The sequence below is a fragment of the Microcebus murinus genome, chromosome 4 (assembly GCF_040939455.1).
Source record: "Microcebus murinus isolate Inina chromosome 4, M.murinus_Inina_mat1.0, whole genome shotgun sequence".
In the NCBI taxonomy this organism is placed as follows: domain Eukaryota; kingdom Metazoa; phylum Chordata; class Mammalia; order Primates; family Cheirogaleidae; genus Microcebus; species Microcebus murinus.
In genome coordinates, this window is record NC_134107.1 from 15130427 (window position 1) to 15153415 (window position 22989).

Consider the following 22989-nt stretch of genomic DNA (forward strand, 5'->3'; position numbering starts at 1 on the left):
AATAAATCTATGTGGACTGTGGAAGCTAAGCAATGGAGTTCATTGTAGAAATGCAATATGTATATATATATATAAAAAGTATAATCTATATGCATATATGTATACACATAGATGTATGCAAATATACATATGCAGATTTCAGTTCTCATATAGTTACCATATCACTTAAATATTATTCTTTAATAAAATGCTGATTAATAGTTTAAAATTATTTCTTTTTTTTTTTTTGCGTTTACTATACCAAGGTGGTATGTTCAGTGTCTTACATTGCTTATTTTATTTAAAATTCACAACATTGCTATGATTGTTATTTTCATTTTAACAGATGAGAATATGGAGGCTTAAGGAAATTAAGGGTCTTGTCCATGGTCACATAGCTTATGAATATTAGAGTTGAGATTCTGACTCCAGTAATGTAAATCTAGTTCCAGAATCTGTACCCTGTCCCCTCATTTTTATTCTCTAAGTCTCCTTCTGGAAGGGCTCTGCTTTGTGACTGTCCTGGAATTGCGTAAAGAACACTGTTAAAGAAATCACAAGGTCTAGGGATGGTTCCCAGCTCCAGTTCTGGCTGTGTGTACTCCACTGTACTACTCTTTGACTTCATTTCTCACCTGTAAAATTAGGGTCTTTAACTAGGCATTGTAGCGTTGTTTCAAGTGGCGTTGGTCAAAAAGTCCATACTATATTCACAAGTGTTACTAAATACTTGGGAGAGTTGGAAGAGTTGTGAAATATAAAGTCAAATTGTGAATAAGGTTTAAACTGGGTAGAGACCCCTTGGGAGCATGTGTGGTGAAAAAGATTGAATGACACTCCTTGAGCACTGCTGAGCTGATAGAATTGAGTAAACAGCTACTGGTTTTTAAGAGTGAAGCTAGGTAACTGAGGAGTGGAGATGAGGAGAGTTAGGAAAGAAGAGCAAACAGTTAAATGTTATAAACTACCTTAGAGAAAAATAGCCCAGAGAGAGGATGACTTTGTTTTAAATGCAAAATGAAGGCAGAAGGACAAAATTCAGCCAGTTTTTAAAAATCACTGATACACACACACACACACACACACACACACACACACACACACATATATACGCACACACAAGTCCTCTCCAAGCTGTGGGAATGGGCAGGACACATTAGCTGTATGGCTAGATTTGCCTGTTTTGCATTCGTATTTGCTAAAGAATGACCTCAGTTCTCTGCAACCATCTCCCCAAAACCAAGTATTTCTTGGGCTTCCCCAGAATTTTCACATGTGTTCTGCAGCAGGCCTCTGCTGAGCTTTTGCTGTAGGGCGGTGGGCAGCTGCTTTGCATCTCTTTCATACTCTTCTCAGGCTGTGCTGCGGCTTCTCCAGAGCAAGGCTGCCTTGCCCCAGGTGCTTTTCCCAGCGCCCCCCAAGCTCCAGAGCTTTGGAGGTATTCGAATAGCTTGGCACTTTCTTCACTCTTCCTTATGGAGCACAAATGCACAAATGAGGACCACACCCTTTTCTCCAGAGGCATCAGACCTGGTCATTGAGGCCAGTCAGACACCTGGACTCCATTTCCCAGTCTGTCAGCTTCAACTTCAGATACCCAAACTCAAAATTTCCACAGGATCTTTTCCTTGATCACTTCTCTATGTAGATGTCTAGGGACCCTCTGCACCCTATTCCTGGTCATTCAGCATCTACTCCATGGGAAAAGGGGACAATTATGATTGATTGATTGATTGTTAAAGGTGTATAACAAATGCAAACTTGTTCTGGGAAAGAGAGCTTTCAGAAATGTTGTGTTGGACAGGAATGAATCAATGATATGTGTATACCTAAGATACACTGATGGATTCTGGAGAGATAACTAACTCTTGAACCCATACATTTCATGATGAATTACTGACCTTCTCTAAAGCCTCAGAATTTAGAATTAGGAGACAATGTAGAACCCTAGAGATCTAATACTTACCTGTGTTCTTCTGAGGAGGGAAGAGATTAAGTATACGATACACTTGGGTTTTGTGTGCATGTGTGTGTTTGTGTGCACGTGTGTAGCTTTAAGTCAATATTTCTTAGGCAAAGTCTTTGTACTCAAATCCATCATTAATTACTTGTGCATGAAACATGTGTGCATTGGCATTTAGATAATTCCCACTCCATTCCATTTTATATTACCCGAAATGAAAAATTTTGTAAAGCCTAAATTTTATGCAATAGCTTAGCATGGTGTTTGGCGACAAAGTAGTAGTGCAATACTTTTCTTTTAAACAAATAAATAAGTAAATGAGTACTTTTTTTAGATTTACAGAATCAAAATACCATAAGGACTTTAAATAGTAATACATTAGTAGTAGGCATGTGACTTGTAAGCTAGAATATAATATTTCTACTCTAGTCACCTTTTTAGGTCTCAGAATACAGGTGTATTTTTAGAAAGCTTAGAAGACATAAACTTTAAAATCAAACTGATTTTATTTTTCACTGGAAGTTTAACACTCAGATCATATAAGCTTCCAAGGAACAGAATTTTTGACTGTTTTTCTCAAGCACACATAACACTGTCCTGTACGGAGTAGGCACTCTATAAATATTTGTTGAATGAATGGCATTCCTAGTTGAATAAAACCACGATTGCATTGGTTCAAATGAATCCATTATGTAAGAATTTTATGCTTGCAGTTTTGTTTAAATGGCTAAAATTTTTTCATACTCTAAAGATCCTCAAATAAAAATTTTAGATGGTTGAAACCAACTGTCTTAGCATCATTTGACTATCCAGTAAAAAGACAAGTTAGGGAGGGAAGCAATTGATACTCTAGATAGTTAGGGGCTCCCAGGTGAGATTAAAAGGTAACAGTAACTTTCAGGAAGAAAAAGTTGAAAGTAGGCAGTTGACCCTTCAACAATGTAGGGCTAAGGGGCACCACACCCCTAACCCTAGATGTAATCAAATTAGATGCCTATTAGATATTAATAGATACTTTCTCTGCATCCATATGTGAGCAGCCAAGCCCTGCTGGAACAATCCTTTCATACTATCCATTTGTTATCACCCCCTCAAAGTGGCCTCAGTACAGCCTGACAGTCTTTCTATGTTTCTCTGATCAGTTTATTCTCCCTTTCCATGACTTTTCCCACATTACCCATTCTGTTCAATAGTTCAGCTCTACCCATCCCCCCCACCATGGGCACGACATCACTGCTGCTTTGGCAGGGATGACAGGAGCTATCATATTGGACCCTTCGTAAGAACTCTCTTCCATTATTGCAAACCTATGGGTATCTGTAACAATTACATCTTTTTTTTTATTTCAAGAAAATATGAGAGTACAAATATTTTCATTCCATTTAATATCTTTGCCTCTCCCTAGCAAGGGTTAGAGGTATGCCCTTCCCTCCACAATGCTCACCGCATCCCTCAGATGTGGGTCTACCCTCCAAACCTTTGAATCCCTGGTGAACACCACCACCATTTGAGCACCATAATGTTAGTCAGTCAGTACCAATTTGATGGCAAGTACATGTGGAACCCATTCTTCTGATCTTGTGTCACCTTACTTTGGATAATGGGCTTAAGCTCAATCCAGGATAATATAAGCGGTGCTAGCTCACTGTCATTTCTTAAAATTGAGTAATATTCCATTGTAAACATATACTAGATTTTAATAATGCACTCATGAATTGACGGGCACTTGGGTTGTTTCCACGTCCTTGCAATAGTGAATTGTGCTGCCATAAGCATTCGGGTGCAGATGTCTTTTTTATAGAATGTCTTATGCTCTTTTGGGTAGATTCCTAATAATACTATTGCTGGATCAAATGGTATTTCTATTTTTAGCTCTTTGAGGTATCTCCAAATACTTTTCTACAAAGGTTGCACTAATTTGCAGTCCCACCAGCAGTGTAAGAGTGTTCCTGTCACTTCACATCCTTGCCAGCATTTGTTGTTTTAGGATTTTTTGATAAAGGCCAATTTCACTGGGGTTAGGTGATATCTCATTGTGGTTTTGATTTGCATTTCTCTAAAGATTAGAGATTGTAACAATTACATCTTACTTTCTTTTCATCATGTAGAGAAACTGCCCTTCTTCATGATTTAGGCCATGTCTTCCATCTGTACTTTCGATCTCTGGAAACTTATACTGTCGTTCATCCCTCCTCTCTTACTTGGGTTGTTCTCATTGCATTTTAAATATGCAGGTATTTCAAAACTAAAAGGCCAAAATTCAAATCAGAGTCCAGAGTGCTAACCATGACACAATGGAACCACCACACTGCAGTTTAGATGCCTTTCTTTCTGTCTATTACACTGCCACATAGTTAGAGCCATTGGATTTTTTTTCCTTTTGTGCCATGCATTTTTCCACTTAAGTTGTTATTCCATCATATAAAACAAGACAAATGGTGTCCTGTATATTATTCCACCATCAACCTCTTGAAAGATAATGCAGCATGCTTATGTAACAGGAATTTGATACCCAGTTTTTTGTTCAGGAGGAAATTGTCTCTTTACTGCTCCTTTCCTTGGTTAAATGTGTTTATTATATAAGACCACTGACAGTTTTGAGTTACTAAATTTCTCTCCTTAAAATGACATGTCAGAATCTATATTTAAAGAAAAATAAGCTAAAAATGTGCTTCATGATAGCTTTATGATTATGAGTGTATGTATATATCCCAGTTTCACCAAATACCATTGATGTTTCCTGAGGCAAAGTACTCAAGTTTCTTACTTTCAGAAATGGACATAATAGTGCCTATTTCGTATCTTGTTGTGGGAATTAAATGAAGTAAAAATGTTTAGTGCAGTATCTGTATTATATAATGACTGCTAAATAACTGTGAAACCAAAAGAAAAAGAAAACAGTTCCAAATTAAGCATTTTCAGAAGAATCCCTATGGAATTTTTTGAAAAACTGCTACTTAAAGATAGCATTTCATTAAAGATAAGATTAAATATTTTAAGATATAGTTTTCTATATGATCTTTTGGGAATACAAGAAAATATAATTTGGGACTCATAAAAGGAAGACTATTTCTTGACTATGTTCCTTGTCACTGGAATGTTTAAGCAAAGGCCGGGGTGCCACCTGCAGGACCCATGCAGAGGGGAAGGTGGAACTAAGTGACCTCCACTTTCCTCAAGGTTCTATCCTGTGTTGTCATCGGAGCCAGGCCTATCATTTTGTTTCTTATCATTATCTTTGTCCTCAGAAAATTCTTACTATTCAGGCAATTGTAATACTACCTGGTTTTGTTTTGTTTTATTTTTATTTTTCTATTACAGTTTGCAAACTCAGAGCACAGGGCTGAAACAAAAGTCTAAGACCCAAAAGTGTTAGCTATGGTCTATTTCAGGCAGTTTGGGCAATTCCCTTGTTAATACTCAACCGCTAAAAGCACATCAAGTTGGTAACGGATCTAGAATGTAGCACCTGAAGATAATATGCAGAGCTGGAGAAGTGCTGGGAGGACTCGGAAGCTTAAGCTCTCAGCTTATCTGGAGAGGAAACCAGGAAACGTTTCAGCACTCATGCCTCGCCCTCAGTGCCTGCCTCTGTCTGCCTTACTGCCAATGTAGAACAAAGAGTAAAGAAATATGCTCACTTGAAATTTGCAGGAAAAAAACCCCTCAGATAAAAACAACTCAGGCACCATTGTTGTCCTGCTATTGTCCCATTGCAAATCAGTTTAATGTACATGGACAAACTCTGTATTAATGTCATCAAACATCTTGCCTCTTGAATATCTACAAAGTTTTGCCCTACAACCAAAATGAAACCAAAACAAATTTAAAAAATACTAGAGATACATGAGGGGTGGAGCAAGATGGTGGATGAGAAACACCGCCAGACAGAGTGTCTCTGCAAAAAAGACAGTTTCTAGAAGAAAGAAGCAAGCAGATGAGCATACATCAGACGAGGATCAGAAGCTGGGGTACCGGAGACTACGGAAGACCCCACAGGAGAAGGTTGTGGAGGAGAACTGGAAGAAAAGGCCTCCCAAGAAGCTCGGAGACCAGCGGCAAGGGTAGGTGGAGCTGTTAACTTTCCCCTCCCTTGCATCTTGGTCTGCTGGTGGGCTCCCCAGTGGGCAGAGAGACCTGCGGACACCAGTCCAGAGATGGCCGCTGCCAGTGAGCGGTAAGCCTGTAGCGGACACGACACCAGGCTCCCAACTCCCTTGGGGCACCTCTGTGTGCACAGACCCGAGCTGCGCAGCAGGCGCAATATTGCTACATTCTCCCCTCCCCTTTCCCTATCCGCGGCTGCAGAGAGCGACAATATAGCCACCAGCCAGAGGCATCTCCAGGGAATGGGACCTTCCCTTTTGGAGCCCTTCAGCTGACTGAAGGGAACTCAGACTGTGAGTTCCCTACCTGCCAGACCTCCCAGGTGCTGCTGGTATGGTGATTCCAGGAGAACGGGACAGACCCTGAGGCTGAGAGTCATCGACCCTGCTTGGGCTCCCATGGGTGAATTAGCACTGGCACTACTCTCCCTGGTGGGGTCAGGGATTGAATTCCGGGGCCCAGAGGTCATACCTGCGGACAAGATCCCATGCACCCAGGTCTGGCATTGCCCAGGGCACAGAAGAGATATTTGTGAATGAGCCTGCTAAGGTGTGTGTGCCTTTAAGGGCAGATCAGCATGCTTGAGGGCAACCCTCCTCCCAAGGTGGGGGGTGTGTGCCCAGCCCAGCTGGTGACCCTGTGCAGGGAACATCCTGGCCTGCATCATAGCCAGGGGAGACCTGGTGGCATGAGATCTAGCCTGCTGGCAGAAGCCCAGAAGGATCCACGGAGGTGGGAAGGGTGGAAAGGAGTGAGGCCTGCTCCAGATTGTGGGTCTGAGACAGCCCCACCCCCACACACAGACTTTCTGACTGAGTGGAGCCATTCCAGCCCCTCCCTGACAGCTTTATCCGGAAGCAGAGAATAGAACTTTGACCTCTGCTAATGGCATTGGTGGTGCCTGAGGGCAGGCTTACCCAACCCAGCTTGGCCCAGACTCACTCCCAGACCAGCCCTCACTGAGGGGGAGAAAATGACACACCTGGAAGTCCCAGGCCCCATCCACCACCTGAGGCACTAGAGTACCTCTCCAAAGGAACAACAGCTGGTTACAGAACCCAAAAAGAACAGTATAGCCTGCTCCTCCCAGCAAGTGCCACCTAGTGACATGGAGGACATTCTGCACACCATTTTCATGGCACTTACTGACTGATCATACAGGGAGTGGTCGAATCTCACCCATAAATACCACCTACTGGCTCAGAGACTAAACAGGGCGTGTCATTATCCAAACGAAAACCTAAAGGTAAGAAGCAACAACTGATCCAGATGGGAAGAAATCAGCAAAGGAATTCAGAAATATGAAAACTCAAATGGAAAGCACACCCCCAAAGAGGAACACCAGCCCCTTAGAAATGGATATCAACCAAAATCAGACCACTAAGATGACAGAAGAAGAATTTTGAGCATGGATCGTAAGAAAATTCAATGACTTGCAAGAAAAACTGGATAACCAACACAAAGAAAATGCAAAAAGGTTCTAGGGCCTGGAACAAAAATTCACTAAAGAAATTGAAATAATGGAGAAAAACCTAACCGAACTCCTGGAAATGAAGAATCAATTCAGGGAACTACAAAACACAGTGGAAAGCCTCAAGAACAGGGTAGATCAAACAGAAGAAAGAATCTCAGAGATTGAAGATAACACCTTCCAATTAAATCAGTCACAGAGATAAAGCAGAGAAACGAGAAAAGAGCAAACCCTACAAGAGATGTGGGATTATGTGAAGAAACCTAATATGAGGGTTATAGAGTTACCTGAAGGGGAAGAAGAAAGCACTCAAGGGTTGGAAAAGATATTTGAAAATATAATAGAGGAAAATTTCCCAGGCCTTGGTAAAAATCTTGATATACAAGTTCAAGAATCTCAAAGGACCCCTGGGAGATTCAATGCAAACAGGAAGACATCACGACATGCAGTCATCAGACTGACCAAAATATCAACTAAAGAGGCCCTTCAATGAGCTGTAAGATGAAAGAAGCAAGTAATATACAAAGGGAAGCCAATCCGAATAATGCCAGACTTCTCTACTGAAACTTTATAAGCAAGGAGAGACTGGGGCCCCATTCTCACTCTTCTGAAACAGAACAATGCCCAGCCTAGAATCTTATTCCCTGCAAAACTAGGTTTTGTATATGAAGGAAAACCCAAGACATTCTCAGATAAGCAAAGACTGAGAGAATTCACCAAGACCAGCCCTTCAAGAAGTACTCAAAACAGTGTTACCCACAGATCAGCACAATAAACACTCATGAATGTAAATCTACTCAAAAGGTAAATATCAAAGCCCAGAAACCACAATGGCTCAAGAGAGAATACAAAGTAACAAAGTTAAACCCAACATAATGAACAGAAATCTTCCCTACCTATCAGTTATCTCAATAAATGTGAATGGCTTGAACTCCCCACTCAAGAGACATAGGCTGGTCAAATGGATAAAAAAAAATACAAGCCAAGTATCTGCTGCCTTAAGGAAACACATCTAACTTGCAAAGATGCAGTTAGACTAAAGGTAAAGGGGTGGAGAACAATATTTCAAGCAAATGGAAGCCAAAAGAAAGCTGGCGTGGCAGTGCTGGTTACAGATAACTTAGTTTTTAAATAAAAAAAAGTAATAAAAGACAAAGAAGGTCACTATATAATAGTGAAGGGAACAGTTCAACAAGAAGACATAACAATTCTAAATATATATGCACCCAACCTAGGTGCACCCAGATTCATAAAGCAAACTCTACTTGATCCAAACAAATGGATAAACAGCAACACCATAATAGTCAGAGACTTTAACACCCCACTGACAGCATAGGACAGATCCTCCAAACATAAATCAACAAAGAAATAATGGACTTAAACAGAACTCTAGAACAAATGGGCCTGACTGACATTTACAGGAAATTCTACCCCAGAACCACTGAATATGCATTCTTCTCATAAGCTCATGGGTCATTCTCTAAGATTGACCATATCCTAGGACACAAAGCATGTCTCAAACAATTAAAAAAATAGAAATTATACCATGTATCTTTTCAGATCACAATGGAATAAAAGTATAAATCAACCCTAACAAGAACTCTCATTTCTACACAAAGTCATGGAAACTAAACAATCTTCTGCTGAATGATCACTTCATAAATGAGGAAATCAAGATGGAAAGCAAAAGATTCTTTGAACTAAATAACAAAGGAGACACAAGTTATCAAAACCTGTGAAACACAGCTAAAGCAGTCCTGAGAATTTATTTCCATAATGCCTATATCCAAAAGTCAAAAAGATCACAAATAGACAACATAATGAATCAACTCAAAGAGCTGAAAAAAGAAGAACAGACCAACCCCAAACCCAGTAGAAGAAGTGAAATCATTAAGATCAAATCAGAACTAAACGAAATCGACAACAGGGAACCCATATGAAAGATTAATAAAACAAAAATTGTTTCTTTGAAAACATAAACAAAATTGACACACCTTTGGCTACACTAATGAAAAGCAGAAAAGAAAAATTTCTAATGAGCTCATCAGGAACAATAAAGGAGAAATTACAACGGATGCCACAGAGATACAAGATATAATTCATGAATACTAAAAAAACCTCTATGCACACAAACTGGAAAATGTGGAGGAAATGGACAATTTCTTAGAAACACACAGCCTCCCCAGGCTCAACCAGGAAGAAATAGAATTCCTGAACAGACCACTATCAAGTACTGAAATTGAAACAGCAATAAAAAACCTTCCTAAAAATAAAAGTCCTGGACCAGATGGTTTCACACCCAAATTTTGCCGCACCTACAAAGAAGAACTGGTGCCTATCCTGCAGAAATTATTCCACAACATCAAGAAGGATGGAAATCTCCCCAACACATTTTATGAAATGAACATAACCATGATACCAAAACCAGAAAAGGATGCAACAATAAAAAAAAAAACCACAGACCAATATCCATTATGAACATAGATGCAAAAATTCTATACAAAACTCTAGCCAATCGAATCCAGGTGCTTGTCAAGAAAATAATCCATCACAACCATGTGGGCTTCATCCCAGGGATGCAGGGATGGTTTAACATATGCAAATCTATATACGTAATTCACCATGTAAACAGAAGCAAAATCAAAGACCATATGATACTCTCAACAGATGCAGAAAAACCATGTGACAAAATTCAACACCCTTTTATGATACGAATGCTCAACAAAAAAGGCATAGATGGGGCTTACCTAAAAGTGATACAAACCATATATGACAAACCCACAGCCAATATCATACTGAATGGGGGAAAATTGAAAGCATTCCCACTTAAAACCAGAACAAGACAAGGCTGCCCACTATCTCCACTTCTATTCAACACAGTGCTAGAAGTCCTCCCTACAGCAGTCAGACAAGAGAGCGGAATTAAGGGCGTCCAAATGGGAGCAGAAGAGATCACATTCTCACTCTTCGCTGATGACATGATATTATACCTAGAAAACCCCAAGGATTCAACCAAGAGACTCCTTGATCTGATAAATGAATTTGGTAAAGCCTCAGGATACAAAAATCAATACACAGAAATCAGAGGCATTCATATACGCCAACAACAGTCAAAGTGAGAACCAACTCAAAGACTCAATTCCCTTCAAAATAGCAACAAAGAAAATAAAGTACCTTGGAATATATTTAACTAAGGAGGTAAAAGACCTCTACAGGGATAACTATGAAACACTGAAGAAGGAAATAGCAGAGGACGTAAACAGATGGAAGAATATACCATGCTCATTGGTTGGCAGAATCAATATTGTTAAAATGTCTATACTACCCAAAGTGACCTACAGAGTCAACACAATCCCTATCAAAATACCATCATCATTTTTCACAGATATAGAAAAAATAATTTTACGCTTCATATGGAACCAGAGAAGACCCTGTATAGCAAAATCAATCCTAGGCAATAAAAACAAAATAGGAGGTATCAATTTACCAGACTTCAAACTATACTACAAGGCTATAGTCATTAAAACAGCTTTTTATTGGCACAATAACAGGGACATTGACCAGTGGATCAGAACAGAGAACCCAGATATAAAACCATCCTCATATAGCCAGCTAATCTTCAACAAAGCAGACAAAAACATATACTGGGGAAAAGAATCCTTATTCAATAAATGGTGCTGGGAAAACTGGATAGCCACATGTAGAAGACTGAAACAAGACCCACACCTTTCACCTCTCACAAAAATTAACTCACGCTGGGTAACAGACTTGAACCTTAAATGTGAAACTATTAGAATGCTAGAGGAAAATGTTGGAAATACTCTTCTAGACATTGGCCTAGGCAAAGAATTTATGAAGACCCCAAAGGCAATCACAACACCAACAAAAATAAACAAATGGGACCTAATGAAATTTAAAAGCTTCTGCACAGCCAAAGAAACTGTCAAGAGAGCAAACAGACAACCCACAGAATGGGAGAAAATTTTTGCAAGCTACACATCTGATAAAGGGCTAATAACTAGAATCAATTTAGAACTCAGGAAAATCAGCAAGAAAAAAATCAAACAACCCTATCAAAAAATGGGCAAAGGACATGAACAAAAACTTCTCAAAAGAAGACAGAATAATGGCCAACAAAGATATGAAAAAATGTTCAACATCTCTAATCATCAGGGATATGCAAATCAAAACCACAATGAGATATCACTTAACTCCAGTGAGAATGGCCTTTATCAAAAAGTCCCCAAACAATAAATGCTGGCATGGATGCGGAGAGAGAGGAACACTCCTACACTGCTGGTAGGACTGCAAACTAGTTCAACCTCTGTGGAATGCAATATGGAGATACCTCAAAGCAATATGAGTAGATCTACCATTTGATCCAGCAATTCCACTACTGGGCATCTACCCAAAAGATCAAAAAAGACTTTATGAAAAAGACACCTGCACTCGAATGTTTATAGCAGCACAATTGACAATTGCAAAGCTATGGAAACAACCCAAGTGCCCATCAATTCATGAGTGGATTAATAAAATGTGGTATATGTATACCATCGAATATTACTCAGCTTTAAGAAACAATGGTGATATAGCACCTCTTGTATATTCCTGGATACAGCTGGAACCCATTCTACTAAGTGAAGTATCTCAAGAATGGAAAAACAAGCACCACATATACTCATCAGCAAATTGGTATTAACTGATCAACACCTCAGTGGACATATAGGAATAACATTTATTGGGTGTTGGGCAGGTGGGAGGGGGGAGAGAGGGGGATAGGTATATAAAAACACAATGTGTGAGATGTGCAACACTTAGGGATGGTCACGCTTGAAGCACTGACTGGAGGGAGGGGGGACATGGACAAAATACGTAACCTTAACACTTGTACCCCCATATTATGCTAAAATAAAAAAAATACTAGAAACACCTTATATTCCTAATGACATTTTACTGAGGAAAAGGTTACACGAACAGGAAAATTTCTAACTTTAAGAGAGTTGCAGAGTCATTTTTCAGTCCTGTGGTTCTTCACTTTTGCCAGTGAAAGGGAGACAGAGTTATCATTAGGGACAAACCTAAGAATGGATCTCATCAAGGACAACAAAAAACTATCTTCTTAAGTTTCTGAAGAGTGGTTTTTACCCATGAGATCAGACTGGTGACCCTTTTACTTTTAATAGCTAGGCGGATAAGCTGGGTAAGCATCGTATCTGGGAGGAACGGAGGAATACTCTGGTGGCAAGGGGTTGTTTGCATACACAGTGGGAGCTGGAATAACCAGGACGGCCTAGAAAGAGTGAATAAAAACAAGAAATATCGTTACTACAACCCTAATGAGGTTCCCTTGGTCCCATCAAAGTCAAGGACATAGACCACTCTGGTAAGCCTATAGTGGGGATATAGCAGACACAGTCTGTATTTTCAAGCACGTATTCAGATTATTTTACAGAGAAGAGACCTAACTCACCCTACTGGTGTTGGAGATTATTTTCTGGGCAAAATGGGCGGTGGCACAAGCTATGCACAACTCCAGGACAGAGAAGATCATCAACATGGCTGAAATGCCTTTTCCAGAAACCTGAAACCAGAAATAAACACAGTGGATTTTGGGCTAATCAGGAGGGCCTCACACGGTTTTCAAAAAGTTATTGACTCATCAAATGTGCTATTGTTCATATTCAACTTGTTCCATGATTACTCCTCCATTATCATCAAATGCTTATCACAAGGGAATGGGAATTTATTTTAGATTTTTTAAAAATACCAGGAGACATTCCTTTTGGCAAGCAGACTATTTCACTTAAAAATATTAGAAAGGTGGTAGATTTTTTTCCTCTGTAGTGGCCTCTTTGTCTTTATTAAAATGTTACCCACTCATTGAAAAAAAAATCACTCAATATAGAAACCAACTAATCATTCCAAATGCCAAAGTTAATATTTGATGATCGTTATACTAATCTCTCTGGATAGGCAAAAAGGCAGATGCGTGGAAAGATAGCACAAGAGAGGACAAGAAAAGACAGCAAGAGAGAAACATTCTGCAACAATGGAACCATGTTATTCCTATTTTAAAACAAAAGTATTAAGTTTACTTGAATCCTGTACATGCCTTCTATTTGAATGAACACAGTGCAGGTGAATTTTCCTGGGTTCACACTTCCGCTGGGTCCAATTTGTCTTTCTTGTTTCCTTCTGCAACTTTAGTGCTAAATATTCTTTCACGTCCACTTTTCTGAATGTTAATCATGCGGCTGTCGCCCGGGGAGAGAGAGCTCAGCAAGCATTAAGCACAGTTCTTGCTGGTGAACATGAACTTTGCTTTCTCTTCTGAGGATCTGCAAATGCCTGATACCAAGGCCTGCTCCATGACTGGAGGCAGATTCTGTTCCTGTGGATTTCTGCTCGTTCCCCGATGTCAGCAACGTGCACTGGAAGGGGGTGCCCTTTCCTACTTCTCTTGAGGTTGTGGGTGTGACACACAGGCTTCCTCCACGGAGGATTTGCTTCCTCCTTTCTCTGAATTGACTGCTCTCCCCCTCAGTTTTCTTAGCTCCACATTGGAGAGTGTTAGCGATACTTCTCTGTATGTTTTGGCATCCCTGTTTCCTCAGTCTTGTTTCTGGGGAAATGAGAGCCAGGGCTGCGAGCTGTTTCCTTCTGCCACCTTGAGTCACATTGGAGACATTTGTTTCTCTACTTGGATGCCAGTATAAAATCTGTTTTTTGAATAATTTTTGTTCTTTTGTTCACCGTCTTAAAGGATGGATTCTGTGTTCTTGCTTCACTCTGCCTTAGTCAACAAGAGGCCCTCTTACCTATTCTTGCCTCCTAATCAGCTTCATACTGCCAAAAGAATGGTCCCTTCAAAACCCAAATGTGATCATTCCTGTTTCATGCTTAAAACTTGTCTGTGTCTTTAACAAAGAACAATCTTAGGCCGGGCGCGGTGGCTCACGCCTGTAATCCTAGCGCTCTGGGAGGCTGAGGCGGGAGGATTGCTAGAGCTCCAGAGCTTAAGACCAGCCTGAGCAAGAGCAAGACCCTGTCTCTACTATAAATAGAAAGAAATTAGCGAAACAACAAAAAATAGAAAAAAATTAGCCAGGCATAGTGGCGCCTGCATGTAGTCCCAGCTACCTGGGAGGCTGAGGCAGGAGGATCGCTTGAGCCCAGGAGTTTGAGGTTGCTGTGAGCTAGGCTGATGTCACGGCACTCTAGCCCAGGCAAAAGTGAGACTCTGTCTCAAAAAAAAAAAAAAAAAAAAAAAAAAAGACTTAAAAACAAAACAAAATAAAACAAAATGAACAATCTCAGAGCCTAGTGGAAAATGAGACTGCCAGCTACTTCAAACTATTGACACCTCAAAGAACAGACCCTAGTTAAGATCCTACCAGTGATTGAAATCAGGATTCCAGGACCTTTTAGTTGAGAAGCAAGTGGCTTTTTAACATGGCTACTTTGAGATCCAGTGGAATGGAATTACTTACATAGCACTGAATGAACTAAAAAGGGAAAGGTTATTGTGGTTATTTGTTAAAAATAGTGTTGATACTGTCTTAATATTCTCCTTTCTAGACATAAAAGGGAGTCATTCTAGTTCTTTCTTAAGATATATGTAGCCCACAGCAATTTAATAAGCTCTGCTTTTTTAAACTTAAAAAAACCCCCTCAAAAAACCAAATCCCCCCAAAAAACAAAAGCAAACAAATAATAAAAAAAAAAAAAACCCTCTTCGGTGGCTTTCTATTGCTCAGAATAAAGACAAAAAAATCCCTAACATGGCCACGGGGCAGGATGAACCCTCCTTTCCAACCTCATGTTATAGCATGTTCCTCCATTCTTTATAGGTAGTAAGAATTCCGGCCCTCAGACCACCCACTTCCTCTTAAGGTCAGAGTCCTGCTTGGCCTGTGTAATGATAACGAATAGACGATTCTGTTGTATGAGCACATTCAGAGGCATGTGCTTCGCTTTGTGTTTGCTTCATTCTTTGGGCCTCTCTAGTAAACACTGGATGTCCTTGTCACTGCCATTTTCCTCTCATCTCATTCTTACCTAAAATAAAAAGCCACTCAATAACTTGACTATATCCTTAATACATAATTTCAAAAATCTTTGGAAAATATTTTTCTGGGCAATTTTAGGAGTCTTGGAGGCCTATCTAAACCCTTCCTCGTTGTTTACATGATGAATAGTGAGGTGGACCAATGAGGGATGCCGTTTCTGCCTAGTCTATCTGTAGAGGTAACTCTCCCACTTTGCTCAATAGTCCTAGAGACGATGTGACTAGCGGTAGAGCTGGAATAGCAAAAGATTTTCCACTAGAGCTGGTGCACAGTAATAAAAGACAAAAAAGATAGACCCACTCTATGGGAGTGGAAAGAGAGCAGGCATGTGGTAGATCGTGGACGCTTACCACTGTCCAATAGCTTTGGCCATCTATAACATTGCTGCTTATATCCGTCAGCAACAGAATCACTCCATTAATGGCAAAGATACAACTAATAATATTCATTCCCAGGCTGCTTTTTATCTAGTGGAAATGACAAGAAAAATAAATTAGGATAATAATATAGGATCCTTGAAATTAAATGGAATAAGTATCAATCAGATGTCATGGCTCTTAACCTTGGAAATCTTGAAACAATTTTTTGAGTTGAAATGATGTTGTTTTCTGCCCTTCTGGGTAGTTACCATAAACATTACTCTGTGTGCAGTCTAGGTGTAGGGTACTTCTAAAAAGCTGTACAAAAATGTAAAGCAGGAGTTCATTTATTCCATTTGTTTAAAAGCCTCATACACAATAACAACTACGTTTATTTATAAAAACAGTAAAAGAACAAATATACTTTTCATGAGCATTTTTCTGTAATAGGTGCGGCTGTTAAATTATTTAAATACATTATTTCGTTTAACTCTTACAGCCATTGTATGAGGTAGTCTGATGGCATCTGATTTTATAGATAGGAAAATATATAGACATAACAGTTTTGCTGATAAATTTAGGAATTAATGAACACCCTGAAGTCTCTCAAAGGATTAGGTAAAGAACCCCAAATTTAGAAGGAGAAACTCTTTGGGCATTTGTAGGTAGAGGTATGGGTGAGTACCTCAGTTTCTTATACAGCAGAATAATTGTGAAACCAACTCCTAAGCTGACTTGCTATGGGCGGCACAGTTAAAGTTCTTTAGGATGTGTTACTGAGTCAGCATGCCTTAGGGTCTCCTGAAGCCCTCTAAATAGATCTTAGAAAAATTGCCTTAAGTAAGTTTCAGTGCTTGTCTTCTCCAAAAGGACAGTCTATGCTTGGACAATTTTGGTTAGAGGGAAGGACCCATGAAGGATGCAGAAGAAGGGTGTTTTATGTATTGTTATTGGATTACAACAGGATTTGGTTAATCAGGATTAGGCTGATTTTATGCTATTTTAATTTAATTTAATTATTTTGTTTTTGCTTTGTCTAGAAGAACATGAGCCACACAATTTTGTGTTCACGTTTCCCCATTCTTTCCTGTTCTGTTGGAGTACATATAACCTTCAGAACACCTCTGCTCTGGTTGGCTCTAGTTCCGGGCAAATCATTTTCTTCCTTGTGGTGTAGACCAGAAAATTGGAATAGGTGGGGTGCTATGACTGAGAGAATTGAAAGCCTTGTCTCAGTGACTGTTTTTATAAACTCTTCTTCTGGAACAAACTAGATGCTTTTAATGGTGATTTAGAGAATTGTAAAACAGTCTGTGGCCATAACCACCCTGAATATACCCGATCTCGTCTGATCTCAGAAGCTAAGAAGGGTTGGGCCTGGTTATTACTTGGATGGGAGAATTGTAAAACAAAAACCCAACCTGAATAAGAACAGGAGACATGCACAAATGAAAAATAAAAATACAAGGCAGAGCTGAGAAATGGCAAAGGAACAGGAAAGATTTTGTTACTGAAGTGGCAAGTAGGTATGTCCTGGCTCCTGCCTTCTTCTTTGCACTTCCCCGTATGTGATCTGAATGAACCAGGGAGATTTTTAGGTTAAAGCTTAAACGAGCCTTATCTTTACTGCTTCCCACCCTTGTGAGTTCAAGTGGTAGGACGTGACCACTGCTGTTTCTGAGTCGTAAATTGCGTGGACCGTTCCCGCAATCCAACACACAGACCATGAGGGCAGCCAACACATGTTTTGGGAAATGTGCTCCCATTCCCATTTTCTAAATCTGCCTGTTCATTTTTCCTCCCCAATCAATTAAACTAATCTTTGAAGAGGTTTAAAAAGTAGAAACATTTTAACTTACCAGACAAGAGGAAGTCTCCTTGGTTGCCGATATAGACAGAGAGCCAGAAATAATGAACTGTAGAATAAGACAAATTTGTGAAACAATGAGTTCGCTGGTTATACCCAGGAACTTTTCTTTATCTGAAAATTTGGTCTATTTATATTCATCTAGTTTCCCTCTTACAATTTCTTCTTTTGCTTCTCAGTTTTCTAGAGTAACAGGGATATGTCCTTGACTTTTTTTTTTTTTTAATTTTTTCTCCTTATAAAGAACTCCTCGTGTAAGCTTTCCTTGTTCTGATGATTCCTGAGCCTACTGCTTAATCTCTTCTTGTTATCAATTGCATATTTTCAATCACGTTTCCAGTTACCTCCTTTGCTACTCTCCACGCAACACATACATTTCCATCTCAAATGTAACAGGGAACTAACATTTTGGCTTGCCGATTACTTGATCAGAGTAAACTTTAGGGTATAGGCTTAAACTCCTAGTTAAAATGGGGAGTATGTTTCTCCTATTTTATACCCAGTCGGAGCTGTTATTTCTCTAAATTCTCCAGCCCTCGGATGTAGGGCTTATCACGAAATGAGCTAGAAACTCAGACTTGTGGGGGGAGGGGGGGAAAGGGCATTTATTGAAACCTTAAAATTTGTACCCCCATAATATGCCAAAATAAAAAAAATTTTTGTTTCTGAAAGGACCTAGTGTATGTTTTGGATATAGAAAAAAAAAAAAAAAAGAAAAAAGAAATGAGTTGTGACGATGCTGGAGATACCTATGCTTTGTGATCTGAGAAGGAGAGGTGTTCTAGCAAACTACTCACACAGAGGCCACCCCAGAATGGATATCCACCAATGAAAGTAATAGAGATAAAACCCAAATTTTGTCCATATGAGAACCGTAGTAAACCCAAAATAATTCCGAAACCAATCTGCATCAATCCAATCACGATCTGGATTGCCTGAAAAAAAGAAAACAGCCCTTTTAAAATGACTTCTTCACTTCCAGGCCTATGAAACGTTACTATCATTGCTGCTCCTGTTTATTTATTGTCAACTTTCCCAAGATCCACGGGTGTCATTTGGGCGTGCGTTAGAAGCAGGAGGTGGGCCGCGAGGATTTCAACATGCACCGCTAGAATAACAGAGGCGGGGGCGTTGGGCGCTAGGACCTCAGCATAAGGTCTAGTTTGAGATGTTTGGGGAGACTAGCTGGGGTGGCCCAAGGAGTGCTCTTCTGAAACCGCAACTGCCTAGGCATGCGTTAGAATTTCCTGAGAGCTTCTAAAAGACTGTTAGAAAGAAGAAAACATTCTGTGACTTTAGTGGCTGTCTTGTTCAAATGAATCAATTCTCTGCTTGGTTAATACCAGTTATGGGCAAAGGAATCAGTGAAGACAAAATCATCTACTGGGAATTAATTATGTGCTTGATGATGTTCCAAATACATTTATTGTTTCATGTAATTCTCTCCCAAACTGGATGGAGACACAGAGACCTAAAGAAATTAGGTGTCCAACGTCCCAAATACTAAGGGGAAGATCTGTGAAGTTACTGTAGCAAATGGACGCCAGAGCTCACCATCTGCCTGGGGAGTACAGAGCTCTTCAGTGCTGCCTTCTCTCAGGCTCAGCTCCGCCTCTTCCGTGAAGTCTTCCCGATTACACCCGTCAAATCCGCCCTATCTTTTTTTTTTTTTTATGTCAGCAATTACAGGTATACCAATATTTAGGTTACATAAATTGCCTTTGCCCCACCTGAGTCAGACCTTCAAGCGTGTCCATCCCCTAGACGGTGCACACCGCACCCATTAGGTGTGAATATACCCATCCCCTCCTCTCCCTCCCACCTGCCTGACACCCGATACATATTATTACTATATGTGAACTTAAGTGTTGATCAGTTAATAGCAATTTGCTGGTGAGTACATGTGGTGTTTGTTTTTCTATTCTTGTGATATCTCATTTAGTAGAATGGGCTCCAGCTCTATACAGGATAATACAAGAGGAGCTAGATCACCATTGTTTTTTTGTGGTACCCTGTCTTTTTTCATTCTAAATTTCTGTTGCATCTCATGATATATAATACACCTTCATACTTGGTTTTATACTCATTTATATTGTTCATTTTCTTTAAAACTGCAGGTATGAAATCATTTTCTTACCAGTCAAGAGACACATAACCAAAGATAAGGAATATATATCTTTTACTTCCTTGTACCTCTTATGGCACCTTCCCTAATCCTAGATAAGCATAGATTTCTAATAAATACAGCTGCCAGATTGCTGTAAAAGTTCTTCTTGATTGCAGATTTTCATTTTTTCATCAAAAAAATACTTCATTTTTTTCCCGACACTTATGTTTTATCTATCCAGGAAGACTGCAAATACAAAGATTGCTGTGTTAATTTTTTCAATAAATATCTACTGAGTACAATTAAATTGAATTAAAATTAGAATTGAATTAGAATTGAATTAAAATTTTAAAAACCAGTTTCATAAATAATACTGAGATTAATTTTTTTGAATAATGAAGTGCTTTGAGATTCTGATAAAAGTTATGAACTTTTCTCCCTAAAAAATTATTCTTGTACATTCATGCGCATGTTGCATATAGCTTCAGAGTGGTGGTGGGCCTCTTTTAGCCAGTCTCACTTGAAGAACTGCATTAGTCTTTCTATGTGATTTTTTACAAGCTCTTCTCCAGAGCAGCAATTCAGTCATCTGGTTGCGGACTTTCCTTCCTCATCCTTGCTGTCATCTTGATGAGGGGCAGTTAGATCTTGGATTCATACCAGCCTTCTTGTCTCCTCCTACAGCCCTGGCAGTAGGGCCATTTATTGATCAAAATTGCCTATAGGACAGAGTGAAAAATTTGGACACATAATTTGCCTGCATTTTTGGCCACACAACCACTGTAAGTCCTGAGTTGACTGGTGCACATGCTCCACATCCTGCCACCTGTGGCCCCTGCACTGTTGTGGTGACTGGGGGCTGCTAATGGCATGGATGTATACAATCTTCAGAGAGAGGAAGTAGCTTCTGCCAACTGGAGCTTTTAAAAAACAAAACCTCACTTATCCTTTGAAAATATTTTTATTACACACCTCTTCTGTACCAGGCAGCATGCGCCAGTGGCTCCTCCTTCCACTCAGTAAAAGCAAAGTCTCGGGCTCGCCAGGCCTCCCCAAATCTGCCCCTGCCACCCTCCTCTGCCCTCCGGCCACCTGCCCCCTCCCTTGCTCATTCCATTCTACTTTATTGGCCTCCTCCCTGTTCTTCAAACACGTCACACACATTTTCATCTAAAGACCTTTATACCGGTTGTTCCCTTTTGCCTTGATAGCTGCATGACTCACTCCTAACTTCATGCCTTTGAGCCCACGTCAACCGACTTGAACTTGCTACTCCCTCACTTCCTGGTACTTCATATCCTTTTTCCACTTCTTTATTCTCCCTGTATCGTTTAACACCATCTAACACACTGTGTACTTCACTTCTGCATTGTGTGTCCAGTCTGATTTCCCCCACTAGGTTTTAAGTTCTGTGAGGACAGACATTGTTCCTGTGTAGCGCTCTTTAATGTTTCCAACACCTGTGGTCTGTGTGGGGTCAGCTGTGTGCGCTGGTTTGTCCCATTTGCTCAACTGGAGCAGGCAGTGTCTTCTGACGGTGGCCAGGAATCCAGAGAGCTGCCTCCACGGCTTAGATGGGCTGCTGGAGGGGAACTGATGCTCATTTTTACTTTCCTAAAACATCAACCTTGAAATAGGTAGTAAGTCGGCCAGAAGAGTTTCTGGGACATAATAGGCACTGAATATAATCTACGGAGTGATCTAACGGAGAAGTTGGAGCTGCACGTAACCGAGAGATTTAACACAATTTGGTGGAATTACATTAGTGGTATGAATGAGGTATCTGCAAAGCACAGCAAAGGGACTAACGGTTCCTCCTAAGCAGGTGGAATCTTCACCTACAAGTAGGGTGCATTTTTACAATGCCTACAGAAACAAGGTGTTCAAAGTACCCTTTGTAGAAGCAAGGTGACAGTTAAGTGATAGTATCTCCAAGGGTACTAGTGGTGCACAGCAGAGAGAATGCCCCCTAATTCTTTCACACTCAGCCTTCCCCAGACTGCCCATTTGTAGTTTCTTCCCTTTTAAGGCAGCCATCAGTATTTATTTTAATATGAATTCACCTGTATACAAATGCTGGGCTTGTAGCCAATCCAGAGACAGCATTGAGGTTGTATAAAAAGTCCTTTGCCAGAAGTGAAATCAAGCTAGAAGTAGTGGTGCTCTTATCATGTCAAAATTACCAAATCTTCATGCTGACAGTAAAGGCCCCCGTCACCTGTTAGATTCTTACTTGAATCTAAAATAAAATGAACTTGATCTATATGTGGACTGTTTCTACCTAAACGAGATACGGTTTCCTGAATAACGTTCAGGCTTTTTAATAATTGGTTAGCATTCTTTCCACCAATAGTTTATAGGTACAAGAAAATCTTTCAAATGTATAATTAAAATTCTGATAGTAAACAGACTTACCGCTAGTGTCTTTGCTTCTTCTCTAAAGTTTGTTGCCACTCTTTCCATAGATGGATTTGTCATTTGTGTATTTCCTTGACCCAGCTGACTGCCAGCAAAGGTGCCTGAAGATATGGTGAAGGGAGGTTGGTCCCCCTGAGCTTGGTTTCCTTGGTTTATTGAACCCAGAGGCTGAGGCTGTTGAAACCTAGGAGCCACAAAGCTGCTTGCTGTGTAAGGGTTGGGTATGGTTTCACGAAATCCATGGTGGCTTGTTGGCTGGGATGACATCATTGTGTCCTAAGTATTACAAAACATATCAAAGTGATGTATTCACCCAGAAAAGAAACCAAAGAAACTCTTGTTAAATGTCAATTATCTATGCAGAAGGAAGAGAGCAAGTGAGCAGATAATGAGCAATGACAACTGATATAAACATGATTCTCATTTGACTTTGGAATGAGAATCCTATATATCCTGTGATGTGGAGGAAGTGAAGGAGGGGAAGATGGGAATATATTTATTTCCCTATTTTCATTTGGTTTACAAAGTATGTACATATATGCGTGTGTGTATGTCCTCCCTGAATTCGTAGTACCTAGAGGACAACAGGAAGAAAGGACTGTGGTAGGCAGAATAATAACCCACCCCCACCCCGCCAAAAATGTCTACA

The 22989-nt window shown here is 40.0% G+C and overlaps 1 protein-coding gene across 1 annotated transcript in view; it reads right to left on the minus strand.

Annotated features, from left to right (window-relative positions):
- Nucleotides 1–22610, minus strand: part of LOC105867203 (membrane-spanning 4-domains subfamily A member 12) — a 24817-nt gene extending 2207 nt beyond the window's left edge. Inside the window, exons 1-5 of the mRNA XM_076001359.1 lie at nt 22338–22610; nt 18613–18750; nt 17808–17864; nt 15940–16056; nt 12991–13101 (exon numbers count right to left, since the gene is read on the minus strand). Of these exons, the coding sequence (XP_075857474.1) occupies nt 12991–13101; nt 15940–16056; nt 17808–17864; nt 18613–18750; nt 22338–22610 (696 nt within the window). The remainder of the gene's footprint in view (nt 1–12990; nt 13102–15939; nt 16057–17807; nt 17865–18612; nt 18751–22337) is intronic.
- Between the last annotated feature and the right edge of the window lie 379 nt (nt 22611–22989).